The sequence below is a fragment of the Nycticebus coucang genome, chromosome 10 (genome assembly GCF_027406575.1).
Source record: "Nycticebus coucang isolate mNycCou1 chromosome 10, mNycCou1.pri, whole genome shotgun sequence".
NCBI classification, from domain to species: Eukaryota; Metazoa; Chordata; class Mammalia; order Primates; family Lorisidae; genus Nycticebus; species Nycticebus coucang.
The window spans coordinates 79,549,713-79,562,614 of NC_069789.1; the positions used below are offsets into that span (position 1 = coordinate 79,549,713).

At 41.4% G+C, this 12,902-nt stretch overlaps 1 protein-coding gene across 1 annotated transcript in view; it reads right to left on the reverse strand.

The window, feature by feature from the left end:
• Positions 1-11,843, reverse strand: part of RGSL1 (regulator of G protein signaling like 1) — a 75,288-nt gene extending 63,445 nt beyond the window's left edge. The window contains exons 1-4 of the mRNA XM_053605730.1: positions 11,831-11,843; positions 10,052-10,134; positions 5,845-5,919; positions 3,782-3,911 (exon numbers count right to left, since the gene is read on the reverse strand). Of these exons, the coding sequence (XP_053461705.1) occupies positions 3,782-3,911; positions 5,845-5,919; positions 10,052-10,134; positions 11,831-11,843 (301 nt within the window). The remainder of the gene's footprint in view (positions 1-3,781; positions 3,912-5,844; positions 5,920-10,051; positions 10,135-11,830) is intronic.
• Positions 11,844-12,902: the final 1,059 nt, after the last annotated feature.

Genomic DNA, 12,902 nt, shown 5'->3' on the forward strand with positions numbered 1-12,902 from the left:
TGAAACTCCATACCCATTAAAAATGTAATTCCCCACGTTCCCCTCCTCCTAGCCTCCACTTCCTTTCTCTGTTATTTTGACTATTCTAAGTATTTCATATAAGTGTAACCATACGGCATGTCTTTTTGTGACTGGCTTATTTCGCATAATGTCCTCAAGTTTCATTCATGTTGGAGCTTATGTCATAATTTCATTTTTAAGGCTGAATACTATTCCGTTCTATGTCTATACCACATTTTGCTTATCTGTTCATCTGTTGATGGATACTTGGGCTGAATTCCCATTTTAGCTATTTTGAATAATGCCCCTATGAATATAGGTGTACATATACCTCTTGGAGACTTTTCTTTCAGTTCTTTTGAGTACATACCTCAAAGTTGAATCGCTGAGTCATATTTTAATTCTCGTTTTAATGGTTAAGGAAATGCCATCATGTTTTCCACTGTGGCTATACCATTTCACAATTCCCACAACAGTGCAAAAGGTTTCAAGTTCTCCACATCCTTATGAACATTTTTGATAATACACATCTTAAAGGGTATGTGGTGGTATCTTATTATAGACAGGGTGCCAAAAAAATGTATACAAATTTTAAGAAAGAAAAAACAGTATTAAAATTGTAATACTCAGACAACGCCTATGGCTCAGTGGGTAGGGCTGTGGCCCCATATACCAAGGGTGGCAGGTTCAAACCTGGCCCTGGCCAAACTGCAACAAAAAATAGCCAGGCATTGTGGTGGGTGCCTGTAGTCCCAGCTGCTGGGGAGCTGAGGCAAGAGAATCGTCTAAGCCCAGGAGTTGAAGGTTGCTGTGAGCTCTGATGCCATCGCACTCTACTGAGGGCGATAAAGTGAAACTCTGTCTCTAAAAAAAAAAAGGCTCCTTGTGGAAGAGGCTCCTTTGGAAGAACTACTCGCCCAGCCCAGTCTAGAGGTTGGTCAGGTGGTCCCCCATCTTCTTGATGAGTTTCACTTCCTCATCTAGGAAATGACTCTCCAGGAAGTCACAGAGATGAGGATCTGTCCCGGCAGAACCCAGGGCATTAAGATCTAACCTTCATCCTATTTTGGGTTAGAGAAGATATTCTGTATGAAATACTTTAAAATGTATTGGGATTTATGTCAGCACCTATAGTTCAGTGGGTAGGGTGCCGGCCCCATATACTGAGAATGGTGGGTTTGAATACAGCCCTGGCCAAACTGCAACAAAAAGATAGCTGGGCATTATGGCAGGTGCCTGCAGTCCCAGCTACTCCAGAGGCTGAGGCAAGAGAATTGCCTAAGTCCAAGAGCTGGAGGTTGCTGTGAACTGTGATGCCACAGCACTCTACTGAGGGCAATAAAGTGAGACTGTGTCTCTTAAAAAAAAAAAGATGTATTGGGATTGAATTTATGGCCTAACATAGTGTATCCTCGAAAATGTCCCATGTGTACTTGAGAAGAATGTGTATGCTATTGTTGGGTAGAGTGCTCTATATATGTCTTTTAAATATAGTTGTTTTATTGTATTGTTTGAATTCTGTATTTCTTTACTTATCTTCTTATTATTCTATTCATTATTAATAGTGGGGGTAGTAAAATGTCAATTATTGTAGATCTAAAATGAGCCTCTTAGATACAGCATATAATAGGATCTTGTTTTTAAATTTATTCTGACAATCTCTGTGTTTCTATTTAACAGTTTAACCATTTACATTAAATGTAATTACTAATAATGAGAGATTTGTGTCATTTTGCTATTTGTTTTCTATACACATTACAGGTTTTTATTCTTCATTACCACCATTACTATCTTCTTTTGTGTTTAGTTGATTTTTGTAGTAAAGCATTTAAATTCCTTTCTCAGCTTTTTTTTTTTTTTTTTAGACAGAGTCTCACTCGGTTGCCCTCAATAGAGTACTGTGGCATCATAGCTCACACCAACATCAAACTCTTGGGCTCAAGTGATTCTCTTGCCTCAGCCTTCCAAGTAGCTAGGACTACAGGTGCCTGCCCCAATCAATGCCTGGCTATTTTTTGAGATGAGGTCTTGCTCTGGTTTAGGCTGGTCTTGAACCTGTGAGCACAGGCAATCCACCCGCCTCACCCTCCCAGAGTGCTAGGGTTACAGGCGTGAGTCACCTCACCCAGCCTTCTTTTCTTTTTTTCCTTTTTTGTGTATATTGTGTAGCTATTTTCTTTCCAGTTACCATGGGGATTACATTTAACATTGTTAGTTTATAACACTCTAAATTGAATTTATACCAGCTAACTTCAATAACACAAAAAACTTTGCTCCTTTAACAGTTCCATATCCATTCTTTTTGGTCACTGATGTCACAAAATTACATTTTTATATTTTGTGTGTCACCAAACATAAACTAATAACTTGGTAACATACATTAGTCTCTTTAAATTATGTGGAAAACAGGCTTGGTGCCTGTAGCACAGTGGTTACGGTCCATCCACATGCACTGAGGCTGGCAGGCTCCAGCCCAGCCCAGGCCAGTTAAACAACAATGACAACTGCAACAAGAAAATAGCTGGGTGTTCTGGCGGGCACCTGTAGTCCTAGCTACTCAGGAGGCTGAGGCAAGAGTGATTCTGCTTGGTGGTATCTCACAGGTCCCTATTGCTCTGCTCACTTTTTTTGAATCTTTTTTCTTTTTGTTCCTCACATTTTACAATTTCCACTGCCCTATCTTCAGGTTCATCAATTCTTCCTTCTGCCTTTTTTAATCTGCCTTTGAATCCTTCTAATAAATTTTTCATTTCAGTTACAGCACTCTTTAGGTCTAAATTTTATTTTGGGTTTTTTTTTTTTTTAGACTTTCTCTTTATTGATATTTCTATTTTGTTCACGTATAACTTTATAGACTTTGTCCACCTTCATTTCTTTGAACATCTTTAAGGCAGTTTTACTTTTTTAAACAAGCACCCAAGAAAAAGGAAGTTGTTTTAAAGTCTTTGTCTAGTAGATCTTTATTGACTTTTTCAGGGACAGTTTCCTTTATTTTTCCCTTTAAATGAGCCATACTTTTCTGTTTCTTTGTGTGCTTTGTGATTTTTTTTGTTAAAAACTGGACATTTGAATCTAATAATGTGGTACCTCTGGAAATCAGATTTTTCTCTTTCCCCAGAGTTTACTTTTTTGTTTTTGTTAATTTTTTTGAGATAGAGTCTCACTGTATTGCCCCAGTAGAGTGCTGTGGTGTCACAGCTCACAGCAACCTCAAATTCTTGGGCTTAAGCATCATGCCTCAGCCTCCCAAATAGTTGAGACTAAGCACTTGCCATAACACCCGTCTATTTTTTAGTTGTAGTTGTCATTGTTGTTTGGCACCCCTGGGCTGGGTTTGAACCCACCAGCCCAGGTGTATGCTGCTGGCATCCTAGCTGCTGAGCCACGGGTGCCAAGCCTGGTGTTTTTTTTTATTTTTGAGCTCTCTGTGCCAAGGACAGAACTGAGATATGAAATTAGGTTTCTTCGGGTCTTTTCTGAACTTGCACCTTTTCCTAGGCATAGGTGGTCACTTTCTTATTTTTCCCATATACATGGTAGACATAAAGTTCATGTGCAATTTAAAATAGTCTAACATAGTAAATTCCACATAAACTTTATGTCAATCCTGTATTCAGTTGTTTTTGAATATACTAGTCCTTAATGCCACCCACATATCTATAAATGTAACCAGTATTTTTACCTTACTATATAAGATTGACAGGTATAGGATCATTATAAAATGTGGCCTCCCACTTTTCTACGCACATGTGTGTACACATGCATACAACCCAATACTTACCTCCTTCTGGGGATTTAATAAAACTGATAAGCTCCTGACAGAGAATATAATGGAAACACAAGTTTGTTTTACAGAAGAAAGGTAACCGGTATTTTTCCAACCAGGTCAATAATCCTTTGTACTTGGCAACCTAGAGTAAGTAAAAAAATAGAAACAGAAAATATAAATAGAACTGAGCTGCTAGGAAATATAGCTTACTAAGAGGCAATAAATCATTTCACATTGCAGTATCTGGCCAAAAAAGGTGTGTGGATTAAAACTAGTATATAAAAAAATAGTATTTAAGGGGAGCAGAAACTTGGCCTGAGACTTCTGAAGAAGGCAATAGATTAGTAGGAAATAAAAAGCTTGATCTTGCATCAAAAATTCTTCCTCTTGCACATGGTGGCTCACACTTATACTCTTAGCATTTTGGGAGGCTGAGGCAGGTGAATCACTCAGGAGTTCAATACCAGCCTAAGCAAGAGGGAGACCCCATCTTTAAAAAATAGTTGAGTGTTATAGCTATAGTCCCAGCTACTTGGGAGGCTTAGGCAAGAAGATTGCTTGAGCCCAAGAGTTTGAGGTTGCTATGAGCTATGAGGTCACAGCACTCTACCAAGGGCAACAGAGTCTCAAAAAGAAAAAAAAAATTCTTCCTTCCTGGGTAAAGTTGTTAAAGAAAAATGTAAGTCTTGCTTGAGAGAAGAGAAGCAGAAGAGATTTGGGTTTGCGGTGGCAGGTCCTAACACTCTTCAACTTGTTTGTAAACCCACTCATAATTTCTCATAAGCTCCTAACCCATATCAATTGCATGATGTGTACAAAAACACACAAAGTTTCACATATAAAATCATTTAGTTACTAGATGGAACCCTAAGATATCAAGCCACCAGAGAAGGAGGAAAAAAAATAAAAAATTTTAAGTTTCAGGATTATCCTAGGGAAACCAAATATAAGAGTTCTCTTAGCTCTCCAGTACTCAAACCTTGTTGTGAGCAGGACTGAGAGTGACCTTTCTGATCCCATATGACATTAGTAGGACATGGGGAAGCCAGTGGTAGGTCTACGGTCTACATAGTGGAAAAGTAGAACAGGAAGGGAGGAAAGGGAGAAGATAAAGGCAGCAGACACGGAAAAAGGGAAAAAGACATAACAAAAAAGGGAAGATTAGGAGGAAAATATGCCTCTCTGGGCAGCACCCATAGCTCAGTGGGCCACATACACTGAGGCTGGTGGGGTTCGAACCCGGCCCAGGCCAGCTAAAACAACAATGGCAACAACAACAACAACAAACTAGCCGGGCACTGTGGCAGGCGGCTGTAGTCCCAGCTACTTGGGAGGCTGAGGCAAGAAAATCGCTTAAGCCCAAGTGTTTGAGGTTGCTGTGAGCTGTGATGCTATAGCACTCTATCCAGGGCAACAGCTTGAGATTCTGTCTCAAAAAAAAAACAAAACCTAAAAAAACATGCCTTTGTAGGAGCATGGTTGAGCAATCATTAGAAATTGCAGAGTGGCATCTTACCTTTATCTGTACATGATAATGCATATCTGATAACAACTATGTGGCCCATGGGCTGCTACTTCCTATCCCCCAGCCATGGCAGATATTGCCAATTAATTCCCAGACACTTTCTTGCATAGATGTGCCCTCAAGGTCCTTTTCAGGACAGCACTCTAAGCATCTACTAGCCAACAATCACGAGAGATGAATTCCATTTGCTTACTACGGATTGGAATATAAACAAAAGAATTCACTGGCAATTGTTTGCCTAAGAGGTAAAAACATGAAAGAAAGAAAGAAAAGGAAGAAAGGAAGGAAGGAAGGAAGGAAGGAAGGAAGGAAGGAAGGAAGGAAGGAAGGAAGGAAGGAAGGAAGGAAGGAAGGAAGGAAGGAAGGAAGGAAGAAAGAAAGAAAGAAGAAATGTCTACCTGACTTGATGCTGTTCGTTCTATTCATCTGCTGTACAGTTTCTTCCCTAGTCATTCTCTGGACTTCTTTTCTCCTTCTTCCAATTCACATTTCAAATACAGCTTCTTCTTCCTCCACCCCAAACCCTCTGCCATTCAAGAATTTTACTCACTGTGTCATAAGGAATTTCTGGCCACAAGCTCCACTGCGAATTTTCAACCATATAAATTGGTGTTTGACCAAAAACCTGCAAAAGAAAGCTAGGAAACAGCCAAGGAGGGCAGAGCTTCTCCTTATGTGTAAGGCACAGTCCATTACAGCCCAGGAAAAGAAAGGTTCCATTGCTTTCCTATTTCAAAGAACACTAATTCTTTTTTTTCTTTTGCATATATTATTCTTTTAATGAGGTGCCCCTGGTGTAATTTGATTCCAGGATTATGACACCCTTGGAAAGTAGAGACCGATGAGGATCTTCATTGAGTTTGGCAGAGTGCCATTGGGATTAGCTGTTGATATGCCACATACAGTACTTTTCAAAATAAAATAACCTGTATTAGGCTTGGCGTCTGTCGCACAGTGGTTATGGCACCAGCCACATACATCAAAGGTGGCGGTCCGAATCCAGCCTGGGCCAGCTAAACAACTGCGACAAAAGAAAAAAATAGCCAGGTGTTGTAGCGGGCACCTGCAGTCCCAGCTACTCGGGAGGCTGAGGCAAGAGAATCGCCCAAGCCCAAGAGCTGTGAGCTGTGAGCCGTGATCCCACGGCACTCCACCAAGGGCGACATAGTGTGACTCTGTCTCCAAAAATAAATAAATAAATAAATAAATAACCTGCATTTGAGGAATGAATTGTTTTTAGACTTTAGCGTGATTATCTTCTTAGGGTTGTAGGCCAGGTCACACTTTGGGTGGTGAGAAGGTTTCCTCTGAAAAGAACTAATTCTTAAATTTCTTATATCAACTTTCTCTGCATAAAACCACCAGAAATAGATAGAATTGCAAGATTTATCTTTTGGCTCCTCCTGGCATGACCTGGGAGTTACCTTACTGGTGTACAAAGGCCAAGACCCATGATAATGGAACATTTTTATTTTGTGTATTCTATTATTCACTTTCTCCATAGGCTTAGAGAGTTAAAGCAAAGGTGTAGAGCCTTTTTCTAATGGGAAATAGTTTGGATTCACCTAACCACTTGAACTGGAGAAAACAGGACCGAAGGTGTGAGGATCAGGGGTGCAAATTACATATGAAAACGTTAAGGGAGCCCAACATAGTAGGTGATTCTAGGCTGCTGTCCTCTTTTGTGGAGGAGGAGGATTGTCACCAAGGCAATGAGCTTTGAAGCTTATGGGAAAGGACTTCTCTGTATATAGGTAGCTAAGTGTAAACAGTCTCAGCATCAAAATGTCCTCAAAGTGTCCGTCCCAGGAGTTTTCATGGAAAACTGGAGGGGCTGAAGCTCCAACTCCAAGCTAAGCTCTCAGCATATCACATCAGTCTGACCATCGCCCCAAGACTAACAGCCCCAAATTTCAGCCATTGTGTCCCCCTTCCTCAGTGCCCTTCACCTCCTGCCCCTGGCTGTGAGGTGCTGAAGGAAGGTGATGGGGCTGCCTGCGTTTCTCAGACACAAGTCTATCAAGGAGATTCAGCCTGTAGGGATCCTGCCCTGCCTTGTGCTCTGTGTATGACAAAGCATGCCCTGCCTGTCGCACTCAGACTTTACCAAGTACATGTAGGACTGTGGATTTGTGAAACCACTCAGGACTGGTGTATGGAAGCAGTTTCCCCACCTAGTGTTTTTACTGTAGAAAAGACAAGGCTGATGTGGGGAACACACCAGGCCTGGAGTCAGAAGACCTGGTCAGATCCCAGAACCACCTCAGAAGCACTGAGTGATCTTAGGCAAGTCATTTGACTTCCAAAATTCATTGGTAAGAAGGGAATACCTCCTACCTCACGGGGCGACTGTGGGAATTAGACGGGAATTAAATGGTAGAAATTTGTAAACTGACAGGCGCGCGCGACGTGAAATCCTGCTGTCTCTCTATAGTCCACAGCTGTCTAAATGACCAGTACGTTCTCATCCTCTTGGCTGGAATCCCACCTTCCCACATCATTCTGTGTTTCCAGAACATTACTGGGAGCTGTTCAAATTGTGTTGGCGAATTGACTGATTCACATGTCTTAAGATTTCTTCTGAAACCTTCATTAAGACAGTGGAAAGGCAAGAGTAAGAGTGAGGAGCACGCAGGATGCCCACTCAGGGCCGCCTCTTCCTCCCCCGGCTCTAGTCCTGTTGGCTGGCACCACCTTCCACCCACCCACCTGCACCTCCTGCCCTTGATCCCTTCCTGTCACCACCTCCCAGCTGTCAAACAGTGACACAGGCCTATGTTTTATTTTGTTAAAAATCTCTATTTGCTGCATCTTTTTTCCTTTTTCCTTTACACCTTTTCCACTTCCTGCCCAGACTACTGAAACCACCTCCTAACTGTTTTCCTTCGTCCATCAAAGTCACCGGCCACACAACCCATTGGCCAGAACTCTGCAGAATAATTTCCTCAAATGCAAGCCTTATAACATTACTCCTTTACTTTGAACCATTCAATGACTCTTTGTCACCTCTAGGATGATGTCCAAACTCTTGAGCACAGCCTGCCTGGTCTCCAGGCCTTGGCTTAGCCACGCTTACCTCTTACTTGTCTGACTCTCACAACTTTTCCTTCAGCCTCACAGATTCCCCAAAGGGTCATAGGATTGTATTCCTTGGAGCATCTCTTTTCTTTCTTCTGTCTGTCAGGCTTTTGCTTCTCTTGCTACTCACTCCCTAGTCTTTTCCTCCCACTTCTTTATCCATCCTTTTGTCCTCATCTTCATCTCCCAGTTAATTGTCAAATCCCTACTCCACTTTTAAGACTTGGCTCTTGTAAACCTTTCCTGACTCTTCCAGGTAGGAGCGCTCTCTCCCTCCTGTGTACGTCCCCCCTACTTCCTAGAAAGTTCTATCATATCACTCATACCTTAAATACATGTGCCACTCTCTCACATTAGACTGGGACTTCCTTGAGGACAAAGATGGCATCATTAGTGTGTGTGTCTCCAGCGCTAAGTCCAGAGGCTGGCGCAAGGTAACACCCAATAACTATCTGTGGGATGGCATAGAGTGTTTTTTCCACACTTATCTGAAATTTCGCCTTCATATGTAACATCTCATGGGGATGTGCATTGAGATGAGCCACAATTTTTATGGCATCAGCATTAAAATGTCACCAAAGATACCTGTAATCCTAGCACTCTGGAAGCCGAGGTGGGTGGATCACTTGAGCTCAAAAATTCAAGACCAGCCTGAGTAAGAGGAAGCCTCCATCTCTACAAACTTGCCAGGTGTTTTGGTGGACACTTGTAGTCCCAGCTACTAGGGAAGCTGAGGCAAGAGGATCACTTGAGTCTAAAAGTTTGAGGTTGCTGCGAGCTATGATGCCATGGCACTCTACTGAGGGCAACAAATGAAACTCTTGTCTCAAAAAAAAAAAAAAAAAGCCACCAAAGAAATCTTTGGTTTAAATAACCAGAAATTATCCAAGTAAGTCCAGGTTTAATGGAGGTGTAAGACTAGACTATATCTAGTCAATATTTTGATGTTTGAGGTTTATTTTAGTTTATAGATTGACGAAATATGTAGTTTTTGATCCAGTCCACAATTCAACAATTGTTACATGCTAAACTCCCTGGTAGAGGGAATAGACAAGAATAAATAACCCTTGGTCCTTGGCCTGCAGGAATTCATAATCTCAGGATCCACCAGGGGCAGACACCCGGGTGAACATGCACACATGTATATAACACAAGAAAGGTGCAAAGTTCCAAGGGGCACAGAGGCAGGGAGAAGTCCCAGACACGAGACTCTAATTGTGATGATCAAAGAATCCCCTAAGGAGCATAGAATTTAAGCAGAGATTTGAAGAATGGTTAAGACTTCAATAAGTGGAACTATGAGAAAGGCACTCCAGGCAGGGGGGAAAAAAGTCATGGAGAGGTTCAGAGTTGGGGAGAATGACAGGTGTACTCAACAAGGATAGAACTCCTGTTACTAGAGCCCTGGGTGTCAGCAGAGGACGTGATGGATGGAACAGGCAGAGGCAATTGAGGAGGCTGGGATTTAGGATTTTATTATATCATCAATGGGAAGCTCTTGGAGATTTATAGGTGGCTCTGGTTCATATTTATTTCCTCAAATTGAAAGTTTTTGATTTGAGTAGAAACTTAGTAAAAAACAAAATAAGAAAAAAAAAAAAAACGAAGGCACTCAACTCAGGGACATTCTCTACTCAGCTGTTAATGAAATAATTGGATTTAAGTCTGAGAATGCTTACCGGAAGAGAAAGAAATGTGTTGAAAAAGTCAGCAAAGACTTCATCCTCTAGCAGAATTATAAGATTAGTAGAAGCAATTATCTCTACATGGAGAGAAAAAGGAAACATGAACCAGGATTGCATTCAGGTTGAGAAAATGAAGCCATTGACTGGATTGTTCCACACAGCCTAAGCTCAGCATTACGGTGGCCTTTAGGGTCATCTACCTCAATTCCCTCCCTTCTCTAGGCCTTTTTTTGTTAATGTCACTCTACTTAAACACTCTCAGCTGTGGGGGCCTCGCTACTTCACAGGGCTGCCCATTCTATTCATGAAGAGACAAAATGGTTAGTTTTTACCTACTGTAAATTACTTTCCTTTACCTTCTCTCTGTTTGTAGAAATTCCACCCTCTGACACTTGACACAAATTCACCCAAGTCCTCTTAAAAGGGACAGTGCTTCCAGTATCTATGAAGACAGCACAATCTTGTGCCTGCCTCTGACCTCTCTGGCTAGTCACTAAGCCATTCTTGACGCTGTTCCTCTTACAGCGTCCTTTCCATCTGGCTCCTCTCTCACTGGTTGGAAGGACACCCCCAACAGCAGCATCCCACCTGATCCCCAGGGCAGAACACGAGAGAATTGTTGCCCATCTGGCATCTTCTATCGGTATGGCCTGAAACAAGCTTAGCTTTAGGGGTTCCCATTGTTACCCCCACCTTGCTTTATTCAGACAGTCACTTTTCAGAAACTAAGGCAGAAATTTACATTTATTCCAGTCAAATTTCAACTTGTTAGTCTCGGCCCAACATCACATCCTGACAAGAGCTTTCTTGAATGTTGACTTGGTCATGCAATGTAATAATTTCTTCTTTGAGGTTTGATCATTGTGCTGCTGGAGTTAATCAAGGAAATAACTGTTGAATGTCATAAAGGCAAGGGTAGAGACCCTAGATGAGCTAGGGAACTCCTTAAATTTACCTTAATTCACTATCTATGCTCTTTAAAGCACCATATTACTAGTGAACAAGTGAATTGTTTTAACAATGACCCAACATTTCTCCATCATACCTGAAGTTCACAACAAAAGACTGTAAAATGGGTGTAAATGCTATAAACACTAGGCCCACCTCTCAGTCTAGGTAAGCATCTGCCACTCATCATCACTAAAGTGCACTTATAACATAGGAAAACTAAACTATGAGAATATTACTGAGACCATCTGAGTTCAAAAAAGTGGAGTTTGGAAGAAATTTCCCAAGTAATTGTTTCCCATAGCTACACACACGGTTGGCGGCAAGCAGCTTGCCTATGATACGGCTTCCATCAACACAACAGTCCTAATGAAGTATAGAAACCCTTCCCCATCCTACTGATTCTCCATTCCCATTTGTCCACTCTTACCTCTTCTACCCTCAAACTTCCTAGTAATCTGGGGAGGCTTTCAGCACTCACTCCAACCATAATACTATTGGCAACAAGAGAAGTCACTGGATAATCTCAAATCCCATACCAGCCTTCTCCCTGGAGGAGGTAAGGCACATGATGGCCTGATCTACATTTCACTTCCTCTCTCTTGCCTCGGTTGTCTTGTCAATAATGTCCTGTCCTATTCTTAAAGATCTGTGGCAGAAGGCAGGAAGAAGGGGAAGAACGAGAGATGGAAAACAAAGAGCACAAGGAACAAGAAGTCCCAGGTGGTGGTCCTGGCTGACTCAGACCTGTTCGAGACTGGGAAGGTGAGTGGTTTGCCCTATTCAAGGGACTCAAAGCCTTGAAAGCATCTCTCCCAGACTCACCAGCGTTGCTCATGTTGCCATACTCTTCCTGACACAGGATTGGTTAGGAGTAGAATTCGCCTCCAGTCAACACAGCCCTACCCCTTGTGAACACATGATGACACTGCTTCTAACAGATTCCAGATTCTATCAGGCAATGGCCTACCTGTCTTTGGCATAGACCTCAATCCAAAGCTAAGTGTTTATCTAACCTGCTGGATCCCTGTGAAGATACCAGACTTCCTATACGTAAACCTTTGGTCCATAATATTTTGTGCGCAATGATATACAAAGTCCCAGGATTTCTTCATTGCTCCATCCTCTCTCACCTGAGTTCAAAAAAAGGGAGTTGGGCAGAAATTTGGCGATGACTTTTGCATTGTTAAACTCAGGTCCCAAAGGTCTTGTATCACATTTAATGTAATTGTAATAAGCAGTATCTTGTGGATATTGCGTCCACTTGAAACATCAACCTTCAAATGCCCGAATTTCTTTTCTCTGAAGGATTGTCAAGCACTTGGTCTTTTCATGAAACAATTCTTCATTTCTTTTACCATTTTCTGATAGGAAGTGAATATTAAGTTGAAAGACCAACAGCCCTAAAAACTGTAATATTTAGCTAAGAATTACTAAGAAAAGAGTTCTTCAATGCAACACCCCAGAGAGGATTTAAAGAACTTCAAAGTCCTGGGATTGTTGGGAAGCTTATATAATGTCCCACAGAATTGGAACTGCCAGTAAAATATCACATTTGAAAAAGTGTTATACCTTCTCTACCATATGTAAAAACTAAAAGCTGTATTTTAAAGTGATTTTAGTAAGGGGGGATTCTTTACTTCTTGATGTTTTATGTATTCCAAGATGAATTTGTAGCTTACCATATTTCTTCAATCTATTATCAAAATACCACATTCATTAGTTAGTGTAACATACATGAGTTCAGAGTGAAGTTCTGGATGGTTCAATAATGTTAAATTATTTCTTGGGTTATTACCTCTTTTTGAAAAAGGACTATCACAGCCTGAGCAAAAGAAATAGTGTTGCAGTCTCTTCCTAAAATAATGGCATATATGGTAGTGATCTATCCCCACCC